Raw genomic sequence first — 21,220 nt, 5'->3', positions numbered from 1 at the left:
TCTTTCCACTGTTTCGTTTTTGGAATAAAAGTTTGAAATTAAGACAAAAAAATTTATTGAGTATGAAAGAAAAACTTATGACAAGAAAACGGTTTTACCAACAAAATTCAATAAAAAATAAAAAGACAAAATAATGAAAAAACCACTCCACCAAGTTCGATCAAAAGGTGGTCGAATGATTTTTTTTTCATCATTTTGAAAAAACACATTAGACAATTTCCATATTTTTTTAAAGAAATTAATTTTCAACTTGCCCTAGAACTAAAACAATGACAAATTTTTACAATAATTCTTCGTTTCGTTTATGTTCACTTTGAATTTTAAATTTAAATTTTTTATTTTTCATATTAATTACACTTTCATTTAGATGATTAGGCTCGGAAATAAAAGCAAAAATTCTATTTCTAAAATAAAACAAAAAATGTTTTCCACGATTAATCTTTTCGGTTCTTTTTTTGTTAAACCGCATATTTCATCCACTAAATTTTGATCAAGGATATATATGATGGAACTTTTGTGCTCCCAATAGTGTCAAATAAATTTCAAAAATGGTTTACTCTACCTTGCACAAGTCACTCAATTCGAGTGCAAGCGCGAGTTATCCAAACAATTTTTACATCAGCATTCCGAATCGTTGATCATGATGTTGTGTGATGTGATGATCGTTGAATGAAGTTGTGATGGAATTGATAATACGCTATTTCTCAGTGTATGACATGACAGAGGGAATATATGTAGTCCCGCCATAGGCGCATTATCGCAAAAATGATTGTGAGTGGCATTGATCGATTTTTTATTAACGTTTTCGTCGCTTAGATATCAACGGAGTTTGAGGAATGTTTAGAATATTCATAACAGTTCCTAATGCCTACATGGTAAGACATCAATCTTTGTCTTTGGGATGATCAACACTTCTTTAACATAAATACTTTAGCCTAGGGTCGAAAGTGGCTTATTTCGACCCCAGGGATGAAAAGTGAATCGACTTTAAGCTCAAAAGCACGTAATAGTAAGCGTGTCTATCGGCCAACGGTTTTAGGATGTTTAATGTGTTATAAGCTAAGTGAAAATGCTTGAAAACCTCCGGCCAAGATCGATACGCACATTTTTTTTCATGTAAAGGGCCGAAGATCTGAGATAATTTCTGCAAACTTTTCACTGTTTTCATCCCCGACACATGAAAAATCCATTATGTTACACGTGATAAAAATTAAAAGTCTCGTTATCGTGCGCTTATGGACCTTGGCTACGCCTCGAAGCAACAAATTACACACGAAACCTCTACTTCTTGTTTTTATCCATTTTTATGTAACAAAACTATTAACTAAATGTCTTCCGAATGTGATAATAATATATCGGCACCGTACAGAGCTAAAGGTTCTTTCAACTCCAGCGGAGTTACAACATTGAATCCATATCGACGACATTCAAAAAATGTTTTATGAAGCGTCGATTGAATCTCAATTAGCTTAAAAAACACGATTCGGTTCGGTTCGGTTAAAATCGATGTACAATGTTCGGGGATTTAATGACCACAATAGCAATGTTAGTCTTGTTTTTGCTTTGACTTTTTGAATATAAAAATTGTTACCGATAAGTCTACTTCGTATTACAAGTCCTAGACAACTAAAAATTCATAATTTCACGATAGAATTTGATGGTCAATATGAAAAACCACCAATTGAACCAATCACTTTTACTATAATGCGTCTTTCACTTAAAATGCCCTTAGTCAAACTTGATTTGTAAAATGTTTAATGATTTTCTGTGTCTTGTTTGAGGTTCTCTTTTTTGTGTTAAAAGTTTCTTGTTAAATTTGTTAAAACGTTTGTCTAAACACATAAAATGTGAGTGGAAAGACAAGTAAGATATTTATTAAAAATTTAATAAATTTTATTTGGAATCTTTTTGTATAACGGAATCTCATCATTTTAACGATGTAATTATAAGTACCGCTAGTCGCAAACAATGTTTGAATTCGAAAATGAATTATTCTTTTTTTAAATTAATCGCTGAAACACTATCGTGGGTTCGGTAATTTGGTATTCGGTTTTCTGTTAACTTATATTTAGCATCGATTGCCGAGAGCAGTGCCGATCCAACATAGTAATTTTGATAATAGCTTTGTAAAAAGTCTTGTTCACTTTCATCATCTCATTACACAACACAACTATCACAGTCATATATTCCTTGATCATGTTCTTTAATGCTGTATGCAGATTTCGTAGCATGGAAACAGATTCTATTTTGCGCCTCAATCATCAACTCCAGGAACGGTTGGCAATTCGGCTTCCGGTTTGTTTTCATTCGTTGATTCGCTATTGGTTTCAACGTCGTGCTGTTCATCCTTCTCTGTGCTGTGCTTTTTCTCTTCCGGTTCGTCGTACAATGGTGTTGTATTGCATTCAGCTGATTCGTTACGGTTTTCGGACGTTTCAGTATCCTTATCGTCGTCGCTATTATTAAATGCTGTCGGTTGTGGTTGTTTGGTGGCAGCAGTCTCGTTGTCGTCAAATATGTCGAATCGTTCGGGTATGTTTTGTTTAACGTCAACGGATTGCTGTTGCAATGGCACTGAATGTTGAGGCTCATCAACCGTTTCCACATTTTCATTCCTACTATCAGCAACACTGATTTCGCTTTGAGCAGATTTCTCAGTTAAAGCAGCAGCTGCTGCACCGTCATCAAAGTCAACATCACTATCGTCGTCGATTGGCTCGGTTTGTGGCAACGGAACTATCGGAGAATTGTCGTCGTTCTTACGCTCGATTTCATCGTCCCAGTTTTCTTCTTCCGATACTATCGACTTCGGACTGGAATTGCCCCAACGGGACGCTTTCTTATCTTTCGATTCATTTTGTTCGGAGTTGTTAGCTGGCACTCTGTCTTCGTCCTTTGCGGCTGCATTCCATGCTGGCCGATTTACTGAGTCATCTCTGCGGTTCTCGACATTTCGGGGATTACGAGGAGCACCGCGCTCGTCGAAGCCACCTGCACGATCAAAGAATGGTCGCTCAGGAAAACCTTTCAAAAAATGGAAAATTGTTAACATTGCTGCTGCTGCTGCTAAAATTCATTAATTTAATATACCTGGTCCTGGCGGCCGTTGTCCACGCATGAACAATGGTGTATTTACCATTCTGGGACCGAATGGTGGTGGTGGTCCGCCTCTAATCATTGGCCCTCCAAAACGATTTGGTCCGAAGAACTCCCTATGAGGACCACCACGTCGATTGTCGAATTCATCGCTACGGTTAAAATCTGCGATGTGCCAACAATTCTCAGTAAAAATTCAATCAGCGGCAATATATACTGTTTACTCACCTCCTCTGTGTCCCATTCCTGGTGGCGGCCCGCGAATGTTATCCATAACCATTGGTGCTAATCGAATATCTTCCAATGGTGTTGGTCCCATGTTCATTGGTCTGATATTGCGAACATTTTGATCCATAAAATTGCCCTGGAAATTGCCACTCATTTGCGGTCCATCACGCCAGGGCATACCGTCACCGGTTTCATTGCGACGATTGTATTCATTGCGATTACCATCATTGGCCATGTCGCGCAAGCGATCTTGAAGCGATTTGTCTCTTTCATTTCGATCATTTCGGTCACGAGATCCTCTTCGACTATCACGAAACGAGTTATCATCATCGCGGGATCGACTTCGTTCATCCGGCCAACGAGAATTGGATCCATTTCGGAAATTACGATCGCTGCGACGGTTATCACGATCCCTATCTCGATCTCTACCACGTAGTTCGCGCTCATTACTTCTTCGATCGCGGCTGTTGCTACGACGATCATGTCCTAATTTGAAATAAATAGTTACGTGACTGTGTACGAGAATACATCGTTGATCATTAAAACTGAAAATTTACCTTGTCGTCTTTCACGATCGTTGTGGTCTTTATTGTAACTTTGTGTCATATTTGCTGGTATTGGTGGCATGGACTGATCGAACATCTGAGGCGGTGGTCGATTAAACATGCTTACGTTAGTACTGGAGCTAACGACTTTTGTTGATGGCTCGTCATCCATTTCGATATCCATATGATCGTCACTGTTCGATGGAATCGAAACTGGTGGAAGATGTGACATTTGGTGTGGAGGCATTGGTGGAAAGTGATTCATAAATGCTGGCTGGTTACCCGTTGACGATGGCGGAGGAACTGATTTGTCCATAGGAATCGGTGGCAATATTGCGCCAGTTGGGATCATCATTGTTGGCGGAGGAACGCCTATCGATAAGCCAGGAACTAAATTCGGTGCCATTAATCCCATGGGTGTCATAAGTCTTGGAACGGGTCCCATAAATGGTGGAACCATTTGCATTCCAGGAATCATTTGTCCACTCGGCGGAGGTTGGGTTGTGTCCACTCGGCCAGTCATATTCATTTGAAACATTTGGCTGGGATCCATTGGCAGTAATGGATCTTTCTTTTGTGCCGACGATTTGAGTTTTTCTTTCAGCCAAGCAGGCATAGAATCTTCGTCGAACATGCCACCCTCTTCCAGCGATTCAAAGTCCGTTGAATTGCTCAATTTGTTATATGGTATATAGCTAATGCCTGTATCTAAGTCCCAGTAATCCTTCCATTCTTTGCCTTTGACACCTTTACCAGCCGCCCATGATATCATAATGGGCCTTCCTTGAAGTTTGTAATTTTTCAAGCTACTCATAGCCTTGTATGCGTCTTGTCGACGATTCATTACTAGAAATGCACATCCTCGCGGAATGATCATATCAATGCTGATGATATCTCCATACTTAGCAAAAGTGTCGGAAAGTTCTTCTTGTTGCACGAGTTTCGACAAATGTCCCACCCACAATGTCGTACTGCAAACTGAAAATAAAGAAATTGGCTGTCCATTACATTGACCCATTAATTTGCGTGTGTGATCAGGGGTCAACTGTTCGCTTCTGTACAAAAATATTGAAAGAAAAATGTTCTGATGGAATTCACGACGCAACCAAATAAATCGATGCAACAAAACACTGAATTTGATCAAGAATTTTTGTTTGACTCACAACTCGACCGACGTTTCCCTTACCACTCAAATGTTCCTTCTTAATATCATGCAATCCCTTTCGACGCCGCTCTCTCTCATATTCACGTTCCATTTCTCTCGTTCTCTCCTTATCTTTGTCCTTTCCACGGTCACGATCTCTAGATCGTCGTCGCGATCTTGGTGAACGGGTTCGGCTGCGTCGACGGGATCTACCACTGCGATCTCTTGACCGTGAACGACTGCGTCTTCGTTTATTGTAACGATCGCGGTCCATTGACGGACTACGTGAATTGCCATCCAAGTTGATTACCTAGTTTGTTCGATTTGATAAGATTATTTGGTAAGCATTTACATTGTGCCTTGTCGGGCATTGTGACAGTCAAATCAATGATCAAATTACAGTGTTTGTTGCAAAGGAAAATTTGAAATTGTTTTCCGATTTATTTGGTAAAATTGTTCGAATGATTCATTCATTGTTGATTGAGTAATATAAAACTTAAAGCATGATTCTGATCTCTTAACTATTTGCCTTACGATAAATTTACTGAAGAGGCATTTCAACAATAGATTCAAATTCTAATGTAACGTAACGCATCATATTCTGATATAACGGAACATGTTCCAATACCAACAAAAATAAACCGAACCAATCCCACCTCCCTGATTCTAAAACTTAAAAAATTTAAACTTGAACCCAATTGACATACTTTTTCAAATCGGCGCAATGGACTAAATAATAATCCGTAAATCTCTAGTGACAACATCCGAGCAAACACGCTATGACGTAATCGTCTTTATCAGTAACATGTTAAAAAAAACGTTTGGCACTCTGTTCGGATCGTGTAATCGTAACATTTTGGAAGATATGTCCAAGAAACAAAAAAAAATGCTTGAAATACTAACTTTGGTGAAACTTTATCAGAGAAATGGTTTTTGTCTTGTCTCACAAATGGAATTCGCTTCGCGCAATTACGCGTTAGTAATTATGTTACCTAGCTTTACAGACCATTTTCTAGTAATAATTTACTAGAGGTGTAATTATGACACTAGGCCGCAGGTTTTGTGTCATAATACACATCGTGAGCCTAATAAAGTACTTTGCACCGACATTCATACAATGATTTATGCAACAGAAGCATCCAAAGGCCTGTCAATTTTGCACATTATGAAGCTTATGCAACTCAACTGATCAAATTTTGTACAGCTGGTTTACAATCTCTATGGACATGATAAGGAACAGCTGGTTTAACTTCAGTTGGTTTCAATTGAATTATTTGTGCGATCTGAATTTTTCGGCTGGCATTGGTAATGCATATATAAAGGCGAACAGTTCGACAAACATAAATCGAACAAACGTTGCGTTGTGGACCAGCTGAAGCAAAACCAACTGTTGCTAGTGATGTCTATGAGAATTAGTTTACGACTCTTTATCCCTAGTTTGCTGACAAGTTCACGAAATTTAATTTTCCGCTATTAGCATCGAAAAGAAACCCTACGATACTTCACATTTCTAAAAACATTTTCGGTAAACTTATAAAATCGTTTAATGTTATGGATCCTCGCAAATCAGATTCATAAATTGAACTTTACAAAACAAAATAAATTCATGAAAAATTATAAAGGAAAAAAATTCCTTACCTTTACGATGGCCAAATTGATGATTAACCAAAATTTGGCATAATATTAAACCCGATGTGCAGACGAAACTTACAAATGCAATTCGCATTTATCTAATTCATTTAAAAATCATATCTTTCCACTAAATTCAATCCGATATCATAGCCCAAACGTTCGACTCAACAAAATCCCATTCCCCTTTTAGATTCGTTAGATTCGTTACACTTAAAACCATCTGTGGTACTCTGAGTGATTATTTTTGCTTCTTCTTTCAAAATTAACCAAAGAACAATTTATGAATCATCATCGACCCCCCCCCCCAGCATCTCAATCAATCAAAATCTATGTTTCGGCAAAATTCACAATCTTTAACCATATTTTGATCATTTTAAAACGACTGGCATTTGAATAAGATCATAAAGGAAAAGTCAATTACCTCCACTTTTCCATCGTCGGACACTAGTTCAATTTCTGGTTCGATTTGATCGGATGGACCAGCTAAATTGTTCTGTTGCATAAGACTGAGGGCTGACGGCATTCCAAAGATTTGATTTTGATCGGCTGGCTGTCGACTTAAATCGCATTCGTTTGCGAACGGAAGTTTCTGAAATCGGTAGCAAAAAAAGCTCGAATAAAAACTCCCTCACTCCATCTCACATGACAAACATTTACTTTTAGAACGGTTGCCAAATGCTTTTCGAACGCCTCCTCCTGTAGACGCATTTCGGTCAGTTTTGATTGCTTCTCTTCTTGTTGCTTCAATTTCTGCAAATTTTGCAGCTGCCGCAATACATTCGGATCGTTCAGTAGTTGGGCGATGCTGTTACTCTGCAATAAAGAAAAATTCGATCAAAATCACGGCATTTGTTTGCGTCTAGGCTTCTTACTTCAGATAGCAAATTGTTTTGATTTCTGGGTGTCATTGTCCTATTATCGTTGTCTTCATCTTCTTCGTCACCGTAATCGTAGTCCAGAACCTTTTTATTGAATTTCACCGAATCTTGAGCAGTACTACTGCTACTCGCACCCATATTTTCACTTCCCGTCTGACGTATTAACAACTGCTGCAGTTGTTGCAGCTGACGTATCGTACTAGAGTCCAACTGACTAGCTGTTGGTATTGCCATCTAAAAACAATTTAGAATTTCAATAGTACGGACAAACTGAACATTTAACGCTTCTATGAAGTACGTACAGGTCCAGATGTATCCGAAGACATTGTATGACCATCATCCATGTTCGGTGGCGGAGACTCCTGATTCATTGACGAATTCAAATTCATGCCTGTACAATTGGGTTTCAATGAATGACACAAATAGAAATGAAGTCAAATTCCATACAAACTTACCATTCGAGGAGGAGTCCAATGGCGGTTGATTTTGATAAATTATGTGATTCGGATCGGCCAGATCAAACAGCGGTTGTATAACTTCCGGCGCAAAAACACTGTTCTTCTGCCACAAATTCAGCACCCGAATAATTTTACTTTTGTCTTCGGCGGCACACCGGAACAAATTCGCAAACGTATTCTGCATATTACGGGCGAATCTCGGAGCAAATACATCCTTTTCAGCACCGAATTGATGGCGTGACTGCCGCACAATGGAATCGATCACATATAAGCCGGGCACCTTGTATTCCGCCTTACATTTGAGAATGAATTTCTCGACACTTTGGACGACGTGTTTATAGAATTTAATGGCTTTCATGGCCGTCCGTGTGATCGATGCCATCTTAGCTTTAGAAATCGGTGGTCTCTGTTCGTAAAGACCGGACAACTAAAATGGAAAAGAAACGTCAGTTTTAGTTCATCTACTTTGGATGGAACGATGGATGTATAGAGTGAGTCAAGTGTTAGAGGTTTCACTTCTTTAAAATAATAAAAGAAATGGGTAGGCCGGTACCTTTAGTAATGAGTTAATGTTCGGTCTAAGAATTATTGAGTGATTGCTAACGGGGACCCATTAATGTCAAGAAGCGGCAGATTAAGAAATCTGGACCCTCCGGTAAAACTCAAAATTTGAGAGGTATAATTGAAGGTCCGCCGAATATTATGACAGACAGTCTGAACTGCTTAAATGAGGTTATGTTTAAAGGGACAGAGTTCGGGTTCGACATCAGCCAATATCCCGCTTATGTTGCATCCACATTGTGGATAGAGAAAAAAAAAACTTCGAACATTTGGAGGGCGAACGACTATAGCCATTAGTGCTCGTAATTTGTAACGTACAGCACCGAAAAATAGAACGTCACACATCCCGTTGATTTTCACCAACACGTACTAAATTTAAGACCAGACCAGTGGCTGGTCCTATCAACAATTGGAAGAATTGTTTCAACAAAAACTATTTGCTTCACATGCTGGATGCAATTTCACGGAAACAACACTGGCCATTTACAACATAAAAGGCAAAACAGTTTATCACAGAACGTTTCAATCAACTTTTTTTTCGCAAACGATAGAGAACTTTTTATGTAACGCCCATAGTTTAGCCTGGCATTTCACTCACTTCCGTATTGAACACAATTACTGCGTCCATCTTAAAGCTGTCTTGTACAATTTGTAAATAAGATTTTCGCACTACAAACACTTTTTATGGTAGCTAGAAATCGAAACACTCCAAAGAATTCATTGTCTTCGAATGAAAATGGATGAGTTTTAAAATGGCGAACGATTGACAATCGCTTTTGACAACTATTTATCTACGCGTAAAAATCACCGCCGCGTCGACATACGTATATGTTGTGCGGATGGGCGATGTTATGAGTCCAGCATAGACCCAGCATACAAATAGCGGGTTACATACAAAAAATTTATTGAAATCAACCAATTTTGAGTTATTTTAGATGTTTCGATATCAATTCTTAAACGGTTGATCAACTGTTACAATACTTCACGATTCAGCGAAATTCCAAATTTTTCTTTTCTAAAATCTGCTCATGACCTCATGACCACAAGAGATGTTTTTGATTGAAATTCCCAGAAATTCCTACCCAAGACTTGCTGGGAATTAAAATTTTACGTAAGACGGTGCGTTGCCAGTTGTCAAATTATTACACAAAACTTAAAGACGATTATTTTGTATCAAGGCAAACATTAAGTTTTCAATTTAAAAGAATGAATTATAACGACGTTAAGCTGATCGAACTGGTTAAGCACTGTCCAACCGTTTACGATTCGAAAATAGCTGAATTTAAAATACCACATCGCAAAGAAGAGGCCTGGGAGATTATCAGCAAAGAGATGGAAATAACAGGTGAGCTGACTTTCGCAATAAAAGAATCCAATCGGGAGTCAAGAGCAAAAATTTTCACCACAGTTCTGGAATGTAGAAACCGCTGGCGAACGATACGAGAACGATATGCCCGAGAGCTTCGACGTCACGATATGAATTCGACTTGGCCATACTTCCATTTGATGGAATTTCTGACACCTTTCATCAAACCGAGAGAGATTCGAATCAAACTGGCTGGCTCCAACATTAAAAATGAGTACGATGACCGATCTAAATCTTACCAAAATACCTCACTACATACCGACACAACAGTCACGGGCAACAAATTAGTTTCCGAAGAGAGTGCAGGTGAGGAATATTCCGAACAAATGGTAAACGTAAAAGTAATAAATGTTCGCCCGGCAGCATCAGCAAACGCTTTCGTCGAGATCGAAGAGGTTTACTATGACGACTCAAACGATCGCTCCAACGACATTGATCAAAATGAAGACATTAATCGGAAGAAATTGAAACGAAAATGTTCCAGTGACGAAATGCATCAGGAAGACGTGTTGACACAAACGACCAATCATTCGCAATCGATCGAAGATAAATTATTTTGCAGTTCCGTTGCATGCACACTGAATAAACTGTCTCGTGTTCATAATATCAAAGCGAAGTGCGAAATTTATAAGGTGCTGGAAAAGTATATTGAACTGGAGGAGAGATAGCAGTAAATAGAAGATCAAAAGTTAAACAGCGTCAATGTTGAATAAGAACTCTTTTTGAATTTTCATTGTTGTTGCTTCTTGACTATCGGAAGAAATGTGTACTCTTGTATGTGTTTGTTAGTATTGAGTCTGTTTAACAATAGTCATCTAAGGAACAGGCTATATACATTTATCTGCTCTAGGTGTGTAAATTTTTCGAAGTTTATTTTAGACTCTTTAAAGAGGAGTGACACTTCACCCTAACGTGTGTAGAGGTACACAATTTATTTAAATAAAAGAAAGAAAATTTTATTTATCATAAGTGTCGAGTATGTTTTCATGTTATACCACAAATCATACGCCGTACTTCAAATTTACGCTCTCAAAATTCTACAAAGTTTCAAACTGAAATTGGCTCCCGATTAGTCATTTTCATTGAAAAATACCATAAATCGACGGTAAAATTTCCAAATAATCGATAAAATATTAACGCATTGACTTGGAAGGGCTGACATTTAGGGTTTAGCAAAATGTCAGGATTTCGCCCATTTCAAGGGAATGCGTCTAATGTTTTATCGATAATCGATAAATATCGACTGATAATCGATGTATCAGTCGATTTTTGTTGATTACCGATAACACAGTCGGAGGATATTGATTTTTGAAAACATCGATATCCGATTCTAAGGACACAATCGATATTTTATCAAGATGGATTCTTTTGAATTTCGACTGACCGAAATCGACGCTATTTTTTCCGGAACTTTTTTATATATGCCTAGTTCGGCCTTGGTGCCTAGGCCCTAAAACAAGTCTCAGATATTTTTGATCTTCCATACCTGGCTGGTTGTAAGTGGCCAAAAGTCAAAAAATGGGGTTTCGTAGTCCGGATTTCATTTCCGTAAGTTGGCGAGAACACAGGCGTGTATGGGCTCGTTGGAAAGCTGGGGTCGAGTACTTCAGGGGCAAATATTAACTTCAAAACTTGACCTCAGCTTTCCAACGAACCCATACACGCCTGTGTCCTCACCACATTACGGAAATGAAATCCAGACTACGTAACCCCATTTTTCGACTCTTGGCCACTTACAACCAGCCAGTAATGGAAGATCAAAAATATCTGAGACTTGTTTTGGGGCCCAGGCACCAAGGCCTAACTAGGCATACATAAAAAAGTCCCGGAAAAAATAGCGCCGATTTCGGTCAGTCGAAATTCAAAAGATCCCCTCTGTATCAGTCAAGATCTATCGAATTATCAGTCGACTTCTAAGGACACAATCGATATTTTATCAATCGAGTGAAAAGCGACTCTCATGGGTACCATTCTCTTGCGTCGGTTACACCTCTTTTATATCTTTTTTACGTTTTCATTTGTGCTGGTGCTCTTTTTATTGGATTTGATGTGGCCTCGCAGAGATAATAGGGAGATAGAGAGAGAGATCAATGTAGCCCTTTCACAGCCGGCAATTTTATCATAAGTCTAATAGGTTTGTTACAAATAACTGTAAACCCAAGCTTTGTATTTTTGGAAAGTTAAAGATTTTTTTTTTAATCAAAGTCAACCAACACCCTTTCTAGCAAACAAACTGCGTTTGACGTTGTCAAGATACCATCCTATTACTTTGTTTGTAGAATCATACACTATTGACTAATTTCTAATTTCACATGTAAAATAGGCAACACCGACGGCAACACAAATTGTTTGGTGAACAAGTTCTTCACCTAGCACAAAGGACCTTGGACATATTCATATTTGACATTGAAATGTGTGCAACATAGAGAAACACGTAATTTCAAATAACATAAAAACACATATCGAACAAGCCAATCTTAATCTATTATTGGGTCTGTTTGTTAGTTTGATCCTAGCATTGTCAACAGATTAATGGGAAATCTGGTACTTCATTTATTTTATCAAACTTCTTGGTATGAAAGACTTCACGAGTTTCTATCGCTTAAATTTTATCGTTGCTATCGAAAACACATGAAATATAGAAAATATTTGATTTTAATGTTGCTACCATTATAACACAGTGTTACGTCAGACGTTATAGTATAAATTGTGTACGATATTGAGTATACCTACCGTTTAATTTCAGGTGACTTTCTTATGCGTTTTCATGTGAGTCTGCAGCGCAATAGACTGAATAAATCGTTTGTTGCAGATGCTGCAAGCATGCGGCTGTTGACAAATGTGTTTAAATTATTATCGTAACTTTGCAAGTTGTAGCGCTAAATTGCTGCGTTTATGTGGTGACTAAAGGAACCTCGCACCGTGTGAGATTCGTACTCTAGGGGTAGGAATCTCGCATCCAAACATTTTTTTAAATCTACGTAATGCTGGAAATCGTTGTGACGATTTGAAAACAACATTGAAGAGCTCATTTACACCCTGGAGTTGGAATCTCGCTCTGCTCGAGATTTCTCGATATCAGTTGAATACTCACCTTTTCGCCTGTGTGTGTATAGACGTGATGTTTCAGAGTTTCCGATTTGCCGAATGATCTATCGCATATTGTGCCTGAAAATGTTAGTTTGCAGTGGCTTCAACCTTTCAGTGGATAGAAGTAATTTTGCCAGATCGGGCTGATTCGGCAATTACTCCGATCATTAAAAAGGTATACTTACAGGTATAAGCCTTAATGCCACAATGGACAATTTTGAAATGTCTGCTCATGTTGCCTTTACGTTTAAAAGTAAAATCAAAATTCGAATCAACAAACCAACATGGAAACAAAATCTCTTAAATTACCAATGCTCGAAAATTGGGCGTTGCACAATTTACAGGGCCATAATTTTTCCCTCGTATGGTAATTAATATGAACTTTCAGCTCGTGTGGCGTAGTTTTCCGTAGTCCACAAAATGGACAGATATGATTTTTGACTCCTGCAATGTCATGGATTACGATATTATTCTGAACTGGACCGCGTCGCTATCAACGCTGCTTTATATATTGAATAAACATCTACCGTCATGTCGCATTGTGTGCTCCTTCAGTTTATGTTTTGTTGTATACTTCTTGGGACAAACGGAGCACGAATAGGGCATTTTGTCATATCCAGTGTGCGTATAAGTGTGCTTCTGTTGATGGAAATAGAAAATGAATTGAGTTTCATTGCAACTGGTCTCCTCGTCTTTAATTACATTTTGACCTTACTTTAAGTGCGTTGCTGGTTTTGAACGGTTTTCCACACACTTCGCACACACATTTAATTTCTTGAACTGTCTTCGTATCAGAGTGTCGATTTTTCTTGTGCAAACTCAGCGATTGTTTCATGTTGTATGCCTAAAGTTAAACCAATTTCAGTTTGCATGAAAAAATGAATCAAAATATTCTCGGTGAGCCAGGTGCTGAGACAGTCATTTCCACTTCCAGACCATTAGTACCTTGTCACAATTTTCAGCATCGCAAGAGAATTGTTTTTGGTCTGGTTTATCATTGTGCCAGCCACTCATATGTAAACTCAATCCAGACCACTTACTGAACGCCTTACCACATATTCCACAGACGCAAGGCTGAAAACATAAACAACGAATCGAATGTTGTTCGATCTGAACGATCCCTCAAAACACAAACCTTAAGTCCCTGATGTTGACGTAAGTGACCTTCTAAGCGATGCAGTTTGAAAAACTTTTTGCCGCACTGGTCACAACTTAGGGTCGACTTTTTATTCGGACTTTCTGCGCTAACATCAAGACCGTCTTTGCTAGTTTCAATTTCAGTTGTTCCATTTGTATCGGAATTCTCTGCGTTAATATCTGCGCCAAGTGCCGTTTGCTCGTCTGAAAAAGTTGTTGCAAACCGATTTATAATCACCAAAGAAAACTGCGTAGGCATTTACTAACCTCTCGATTCTTCAATTGTGAGACTGTTTTCTGAATCAGATTGAGACCAATCATCTAAATCTTCGGCCTTCTCCACAATATTGCCTGTACCTTCTTGTTTATCGTTTTTGTCGCCTTCTTCAGTAACAAAATTAACATCCACCTCATCACTGTCATGATCGTCATGATCCACTTTAATCTTCATGTTCTGGCGAAAGAAAGTGTCTGACGACGTGCACAACAATCTAAATTTATTAACATTGACCAAGTCATTGTGACAACTCAAGCAAATATGCTTCGGTAAACCATCATCGACGTCTGAAGCCTAGTGATTTAAATTCGATACAAAAATGGTTTTTTGTTCCAGTAGATTGTGGCTTACCTCCAACGAAGTACATTTGGAAAATATTTCAGCCAAATTGTTGTTGCTTTCAAACAAAAATATCATTCTGCTCGAATCGTCGAACAACATACCTGTAAACAAGTTCTTTGTTTATTGAATGTAACAAGATGAAAAGCTTCGCTTAACATACAGGCTCTACAAGTTCCCGACGGAAACTGTTTCGGTTGGCTATGTGCTATGGTTTCAGTCATATTTTGTCTGATTTATTCAGAGATTCAGTCATTTAAATTGTGCGAACACCAGAAGCATCCTGTCGTTTTATTTATTTTTTTTGTTTTTGTTGGATTTTGACATAATTGCCATAATTGACATTATCATGTGACAGTACTGTACAGTGCAGATGGCAGTGAACTCCTCCTGGCGGACATTTATTGAATTGAAAAAGTTCCGAAAGTTAACACAATCGCAATAAATTCTAAAAATCCAAAACGAAATTCTAGATTTTTAGAAATTTATTTGGAGGCATTCCTCGACGATTTAAGTTAAGTCCAGGGTGCCGAAAGTTGACAAGTCGCAATTAACTTCAACGTAAAGAGTAAACGGAGAGAAAACTGAGTGCTTTTTTGTAAGTGGAAATAAAGACTTACTGTGCTATACTGAGTATCAGCGTTGTAAACAACGGGCTCGTAATTATACCTAATGAATTAAAGTGAAAATTCACTTACGATTTCAATACAACTACTCGAGTTCGGAGACTATGATAGGTGGAATATTGTAGGCATTTTAGAGTAGAATGGAGCATTGTAGGGGGCCTCACCATTCTATGAAAAATCCAGAGAGCTAATATGACGACTGGGACGTCGTTTCGACAGATCGAACAGATGTCGAATGCAGAGAAGTGATAACAGATGGCGTTGCTGTCTCCTCACTGGGAGCAGTGCCATCTGTTATAATTTCTCTGGTCGAATTACAGCTGGTTTTTTGAGATAGAATTCAATATATTGTCCGTCGTATATTAACCGTCGAAACGACCCAGTCGTTCTATCAGCATCTCTATGGAAAAAATAAAGATCACAAGTTGCTAATCTTTGCTAATAGGGTTGCCATCTTACTCCTCAAGTGTCAATTCACTTTTGTGAACATAGCCCAATATTTATTTGTTGACCCAGTCGACCTAGTGAAAACAGTTATAACAGTTTTGTCACTTGAGAAAACAAAAACCAAGGCTGTTGAAGCTTCAGCTGAGGTGCGAAAATGACTATTTTCTCGCCTGCGTTGTTAAAAGTATACAAACCACACACATACCCCAAGTTTCGGTAAATTCGAGTGGCAGTGCAGCCAGTATTGTAGATTTTACGACTTCAATAGAATCTTTGCCAATATCGAAATATTTTTGTTTCACAAAACGTTGTGCCTATAAAAAAACAGATGGCCCAGGTTTCTAAGCAATTTTGTGATTTTAAAGAAAGTGAGAGATGGCGTTTATAGCGCTGCACATCTGATTCAGTTATAATATGGCATTACCTCCGCCCATTACCTTGGCTGTATCGACCATTCTAACAGAATATATGTGTCCACATACAGATGTCACTACAATGCATTATTATGGAAAGAGTGTTACCCTCACGCGCCGCACGCGTCATCTCCACAAACTATCTGAGTTGCCCGTGCAAAATGTCATTAATTTGAATTCCGTTGATTATAACAGACGCTTCAAGTGAAAAACTTTTTATTTTAATTTTCTATATTTTGTTTTGTTATCGTTAAACAACTATACCGAGTAAATATTTTGTTGCGCTAGTTAAGTTTTCATTGCGTCGATTAATTACACTACAAAAAGGTGAGTTTGATTGAACCATTTTTTCGATTAAATTTTTTTTTTACAAAACAAAAGATGCTGAGTCCTTTTGTGATTTTGATAACAATACGATGCGACGCATTTTCTGAGGTTAGGCATTGATGACGTACGTTCGCAGTGTGTTTCACCGCTCAATTGATTTTTCGCTTCTAAAACAAAAGAACAATTCCATCGTTACAGCCATTCGGACTTTACTAAAAAAAATTGTTTGTTTCTTTCACAGAATGGACCGACGTAAATTACATAAGGTCAACGGCCAAACAATTGGAAAACATCGACAAATCTCTTCCAGAGCAAGAGCTAATAATAGAGCAGCTAATCAAGATGCACACCGCGAAATGGAGCCAGAAGAGGTACCGGTCAAACTATCCCGGTTGGAACGAATGAAGTTGTGGCGTCTTGAGAGAGACGAAAAGAAGAAAGAAGAAGAACAAAAGAAGAAGAAACCGTTCGTTACGGTAGTGAAACGGGGCGTCTTTTTGGATAAAACAAATTACGCCGAATTGAATAAGCAGCGCAGAAAGCGACTTAATACCACAAACGCTGGTCAAAATTTGTCGGTTCAAGTGCAAAATGAAGCTGTAACATCTGACAATAACGTTTCCAGACGTGAGCGAGGACTTATCACAGAAACAGAAGTTATTCGTACAGACAATCATACTGACAATGCCGGATTGCTAGCCATTCCAGACGATACGTCAGCGTTGAACAGCACTTTTGAAACTTCTGAAGCTACAGCCACTGTCGTTGAAAACGCAGACTCAGTTCATAACGTTCATTCTATCGCAACTCCAGCCACAGGTGGTAATGTGCTGAACGTTCCAAATGTCACCCCTCAGTTGAACACCACTTTTGAGATGGAAAATTCGACCGAAGACAACGGAACGTCAGAAATAAATGATAGTGAAAATCAACCTGCTCGACCTTCAGCTGGTGATGTTGACATGCTCACCGTTCCAGAAAACACTTCTGTGTTAAACACTACCTTTGAGATGCTGAATTCGGTTGACAATAACGGAGCTTCGGAACCAACGTCAATGGAAGTATCCAATTTGTTAGCAATCGTTAAATCGGAAAATGTTACTGGCGGAAGAAGACCGTCAATCAAATCGACGCCGAAGTCTGTTAAATCGGAAAATGTGACTGAAGGAAGAAGACCAACAATCAAATCGACTCCGAAGTCTGTTAAGTCAGAAAATATTCCTGAAGGAGAAACATCATCAGTCAAATCTACACCGAAGTCCGTATTGAGTACATCGTTTACATATGTCAGTCCGTTTGTGACGATTTCACGCGGAAAAGGAAGCGCACACAAAGAGGTTAGAGTTCGCGAATCGTTTTACAAGCTAGAATTAAGTCAGTCCAAGCACGATTCTCCAGCGGTTCGTCGGAATCGTGCGGCTGCGGACTATTTCCGCGAACAAGTGAACAGCGAAACCAATAGTCTCATGCAGAAGGTTGAGTATTGGACTAAATACAAGGCTGAAAACGATCACGTTGATTCGGTCTATGTGGACCAAATTGATGTCGCTATTGGGCAAACTCGGTTGTTGATCACCAAAAAATTCAATCAATTTTTGGGATTGTGTGACGAATGCGAGAAAGGAACCAGTCAACCACCGGTACTTCCTAAGGATCTTGAAGGTTTTTGGAGTATGGTGTACATTCAAGTTGAGAACTGCGGTCTACGGTTTCAAAAGCTAATGACTTTACAAGAAAATGACTGGGTCGAAGCGGATCTCTTGCCAGTAAAGGTTATTAAACAAACAAGAAATAGGAAAGCAGCGAAGAAAGGTGGGGCTGCGTCCAGTGGAATACAAAAAATGATTGAAGAAGCCAGACTCAAAATGAAGGAGAGCAAAATAGCTGCGACTGCTACAAGTTCAAGGTAAATTGAAGCACTAGTGCACTAGCCTATGATCGAATGTTGGACTCGTTGTTAACAGAAGTTTTTTTCTTACAGTAACACAGATGGCGGCAACGGTTTTTCGATGACACTACGTCAAACACCAGCGGTAAGTTCTCTTCCAAATGTTAAATCTTACAGTCAAATGACGATACATTGATCTTGCAGAGACTTTCGCTGTCGACCATCAAAACACCGCGAAGTATCATAAAAGTGAAAACTCCCGGAGTAAAGCGTAGCACTAAAAGTGTGGCTTTCTCGTTCATCGAATCACCGACTGCGTCGCGTTCGTTGCGGGTCGCAGCTACACCGAACCCCAAAGTGATTAAGCGTAGGGCCAGCACGAGTGGTGTGCCATCGGAAAAGAAAGGTATGACAACCGATGGTGTTTCAGCATTCCTGACCCCGAACAATCGAAAAGTTTCAACAGCCCCAGCTACATCAGCAGATAGACGATCTTCTCGCAGACTATTCAGTAATGTTGAGAACTAATTTTTTGATTCAATTTTTTATTTGCCGTTGATTGAGCGATTAAATTTTGTGATTATAAAAATGTGTTGCGTATTCAATGGAAAGACAACGAATGAGGAACTGAAACAAATACAAGTAATGAGCCCTTCACAAACTGTCGAGGATCACTCTTTTATTCTTCAACTTTATTATCACTTTCAATCACATTCTCATCTTTTTTTACTGTTTTTCTGCTGTGTCTGAAAGAGAAATGAAAAATTTTAATGGGCCGCTTCACGGGAGAACTTCGAAGAATTCTTCATTTTCTATACTGACCTGTAAAGACCATAATGTTGAACCATAAATAAAATATCGAAACACACCGAAAATAGGCCCAGACCGAATTTTGTGGGATCACCGAATATGGACACCCAGTCATCTAAAAAATAGATTTTTCTTTCGTTAACAACAGATGCACTGTTACAGTCTTCCATGCTTCCAGTCATACCGTAATTGTATCCGTTTAGTAACATCTGTAGCATACTTAGCATTCCACCGGTAAAATCGAGGAGAATATTTTCTATGCTCCAACCTACGGTACTTTTTCGTCGATAGTTCAGTACAGCCTACAGAAAGAAGATGATTTTATTATAAGAAAAAGGATCCACAATCCCACGTGCTAAACACTGACCTGAGGAATATACTTCATGATAGTTATGCTCAACTTTACGTAGCTGCAGTAGTAGAGGAAATCCAACCAATGAACCACATTCACACCGCCCAGTATAGCCATTACAATCGTACAAATTCCATAAACCCCCAATATAATTCTTGCCAAAATCGATACTCGCTGTTCGCCTCGTTCGTAAACACAGCACTGAATAATAATGACGATCGTTGCAACAACAGCATGCAACGCAAACACCACATCGTTTATCAACACAGGATTTAAGCCTTGGGGAAATCGTTGGAAATATTCAGCCTAAGTCAAGAGTTTAATTAATGTTCGACTGGCAGCAACTTAGAATTGTAGACCTGAATGTATTTATTCCAGAACAGGCCACAATTGAACGCGGAGTACATAACAAATCCAACAATGTTCAGCGATGCATAATCGAAACTATAACCGACCACACTTCTTCGGCTGAAATTAATATAAATTTGAGGATAAAACGACACTGACCAAGCTGCAAAATATATCCAGCCAACAACTTCAGATATCACAATCAGTGGACTGGAGACGGCTATCGTTACTCTCAAGAATAAATCACTTTCACTGGAAAAGAAAATTGAAAATCATTTGGATATTGAATTGGTTGAAACTTCCCAGTGGAATTAATTACTTTATGACCGTATTCTCGGTGATGTTCGTTGTGACCAGCGAATGTCCAGGGCTCTTTCCCAGCACTGTTATCATAAATTCTCTCGGTCCGTCTGAATAGATTTCAATAAACGATGGAACGACGTCAATCAGATGAGGATGCTCTCTTTCAAATATTATGGTTGCATTCTGGTTGACTACACCATTCCTAAGGACGTTGGGTTTTTAACAATTTTAACGGTAAAATATATTTAAGCCAACGATCAACTCACCCAACTTTAATATCAACGTACCGCACTTCGTCGACTAATACTGTCATGTCTTGCGGTGTCATAGACAGGAGTAACTCCTGACTGTGAACTTCTGCGCTTAGGACTTTTAAGAAGAACAGTTTTAAAGGTAAGAGTGGAAAAGATCTTAAATAATTTACCCATGAGGAAGGTCATGGCTATCCGCGGTAGTATGGCCATTTTCTCTTTCGAATTAATTATTTATCAATCTGCTAGAAGTATGAGAACCGTTTGATGAAAATCTCTTAACAAGGCAATTTAATTAGTTGCAATCACTAATGATTTATTATCAAAATTTATGTTTTGATTGTACGCAGACATCACTTGAAATGACCATATCAAAGATAATGCGGGTAGTAGAAAATAGGTTAGACGTTTTCAACAGTAGAAATTATCCCGATACATTTCTTACTTTAAAAGTAAAAGAAAGAAAATGAGAAAAGTACAAACAAAAAATATGTCAATGAGAGGTTCGTTCGTTCGAGCCTCCTGTGGGATTTATCGTTTTTCCAAAAATTGAATTGAATCTGGTTCATGCATTACTAACAAAATCAAATTTTGAGAAGCATAGATCTGTTCCATAGGACCTTCTATATGACCTTCTTGGAATTTTATCTCATCTACTAACGATTCGAATTCAAAAGAATCTAAGAAAAATTTGAAATATCTCG

At 38.5% G+C, this 21,220-nt stretch overlaps 5 protein-coding genes across 6 annotated transcripts; 2 read left to right on the top strand and 3 right to left on the bottom strand.

Annotated features, from left to right (window-relative positions):
- Positions 1-232: 232 nt before the first annotated feature.
- Positions 233-9,312, bottom strand: LOC119066856 (SR-related and CTD-associated factor 4). Of its 2 annotated transcripts, none has more exons than XM_037169524.1 (11): positions 9,141-9,312; positions 7,979-8,408; positions 7,826-7,914; positions 7,518-7,757; positions 7,297-7,458; positions 7,067-7,234; positions 5,056-5,323; positions 3,882-4,847; positions 3,325-3,810; positions 3,091-3,261; positions 233-3,024 (listed from the first exon to the last, which is right to left on the bottom strand). In XM_037169524.1, the coding sequence occupies exons 1-11, from the start codon at positions 9,168-9,170 to the stop codon at positions 2,255-2,257; spliced, it is 3,780 nt and encodes a 1,259-aa protein (XP_037025419.1). In that variant the 5' UTR covers positions 9,171-9,312; the 3' UTR covers positions 233-2,254. The 2 variants fall into 2 exon arrangements, with proteins under 2 accessions (XP_037025419.1, XP_037025420.1); XM_037169525.1 differs by having other exon boundaries at positions 1,872-3,024; positions 7,303-7,458; positions 9,141-9,299.
- Positions 9,313-9,652: 340 nt separating this feature from the next.
- On the top strand, positions 9,653-10,869 carry LOC119066855 (transcription factor Adf-1). The gene is made up of 3 exons (XM_037169523.1): positions 9,653-9,887; positions 9,951-10,214; positions 10,272-10,869. Exons 1-3 carry the CDS (start codon positions 9,749-9,751, stop codon positions 10,574-10,576), a joined length of 708 nt encoding a protein of 235 aa, XP_037025418.1. The 5' UTR covers positions 9,653-9,748; the 3' UTR covers positions 10,577-10,869.
- A 1,676-nt stretch (positions 10,870-12,545) lies between these two features.
- Positions 12,546-15,082, bottom strand: LOC119066854 (zinc finger protein 260-like). The gene is made up of 11 exons (XM_037169522.1): positions 14,915-15,082; positions 14,764-14,855; positions 14,403-14,706; positions 14,134-14,339; positions 13,944-14,072; positions 13,714-13,842; positions 13,526-13,637; positions 13,308-13,442; positions 13,184-13,237; positions 13,003-13,076; positions 12,546-12,737 (listed from the first exon to the last, which is right to left on the bottom strand). The coding sequence occupies exons 1-11, from the start codon at positions 14,973-14,975 to the stop codon at positions 12,651-12,653; spliced, it is 1,383 nt and encodes a 460-aa protein (XP_037025417.1). The 5' UTR covers positions 14,976-15,082; the 3' UTR covers positions 12,546-12,650.
- Positions 15,083-16,376: 1,294 nt separating this feature from the next.
- On the top strand, positions 16,377-19,036 carry LOC119066852 (disks large-associated protein 5-like). Its single transcript, XM_037169519.1, has 4 exons — positions 16,377-16,564; positions 16,806-18,470; positions 18,546-18,597; positions 18,657-19,036. Exons 2-4 carry the CDS (start codon positions 16,807-16,809, stop codon positions 18,978-18,980), a joined length of 2,040 nt encoding a protein of 679 aa, XP_037025414.1. The 5' UTR covers positions 16,377-16,564; position 16,806; the 3' UTR covers positions 18,981-19,036.
- Positions 19,037-19,105: 69 nt separating this feature from the next.
- Positions 19,106-20,750, bottom strand: LOC119066853 (cystinosin homolog). Its single transcript, XM_037169521.1, has 8 exons — positions 20,690-20,750; positions 20,532-20,634; positions 20,282-20,467; positions 19,974-20,214; positions 19,630-19,920; positions 19,447-19,564; positions 19,275-19,377; positions 19,106-19,198 (listed from the first exon to the last, which is right to left on the bottom strand). The coding sequence occupies exons 1-8, from the start codon at positions 20,727-20,729 to the stop codon at positions 19,132-19,134; spliced, it is 1,149 nt and encodes a 382-aa protein (XP_037025416.1). The 5' UTR covers positions 20,730-20,750; the 3' UTR covers positions 19,106-19,131.
- Positions 20,751-21,220: the final 470 nt, after the last annotated feature.

The sequence above is a fragment of the Bradysia coprophila genome, chromosome IV (assembly GCF_014529535.1).
Source record: "Bradysia coprophila strain Holo2 chromosome IV, BU_Bcop_v1, whole genome shotgun sequence".
NCBI classification, from domain to species: domain Eukaryota; kingdom Metazoa; phylum Arthropoda; class Insecta; order Diptera; family Sciaridae; genus Bradysia; species Bradysia coprophila.
Note: the sequence above shows the minus strand (reverse complement) of the source record. Positions and strands in the feature narration are given on the sequence as shown.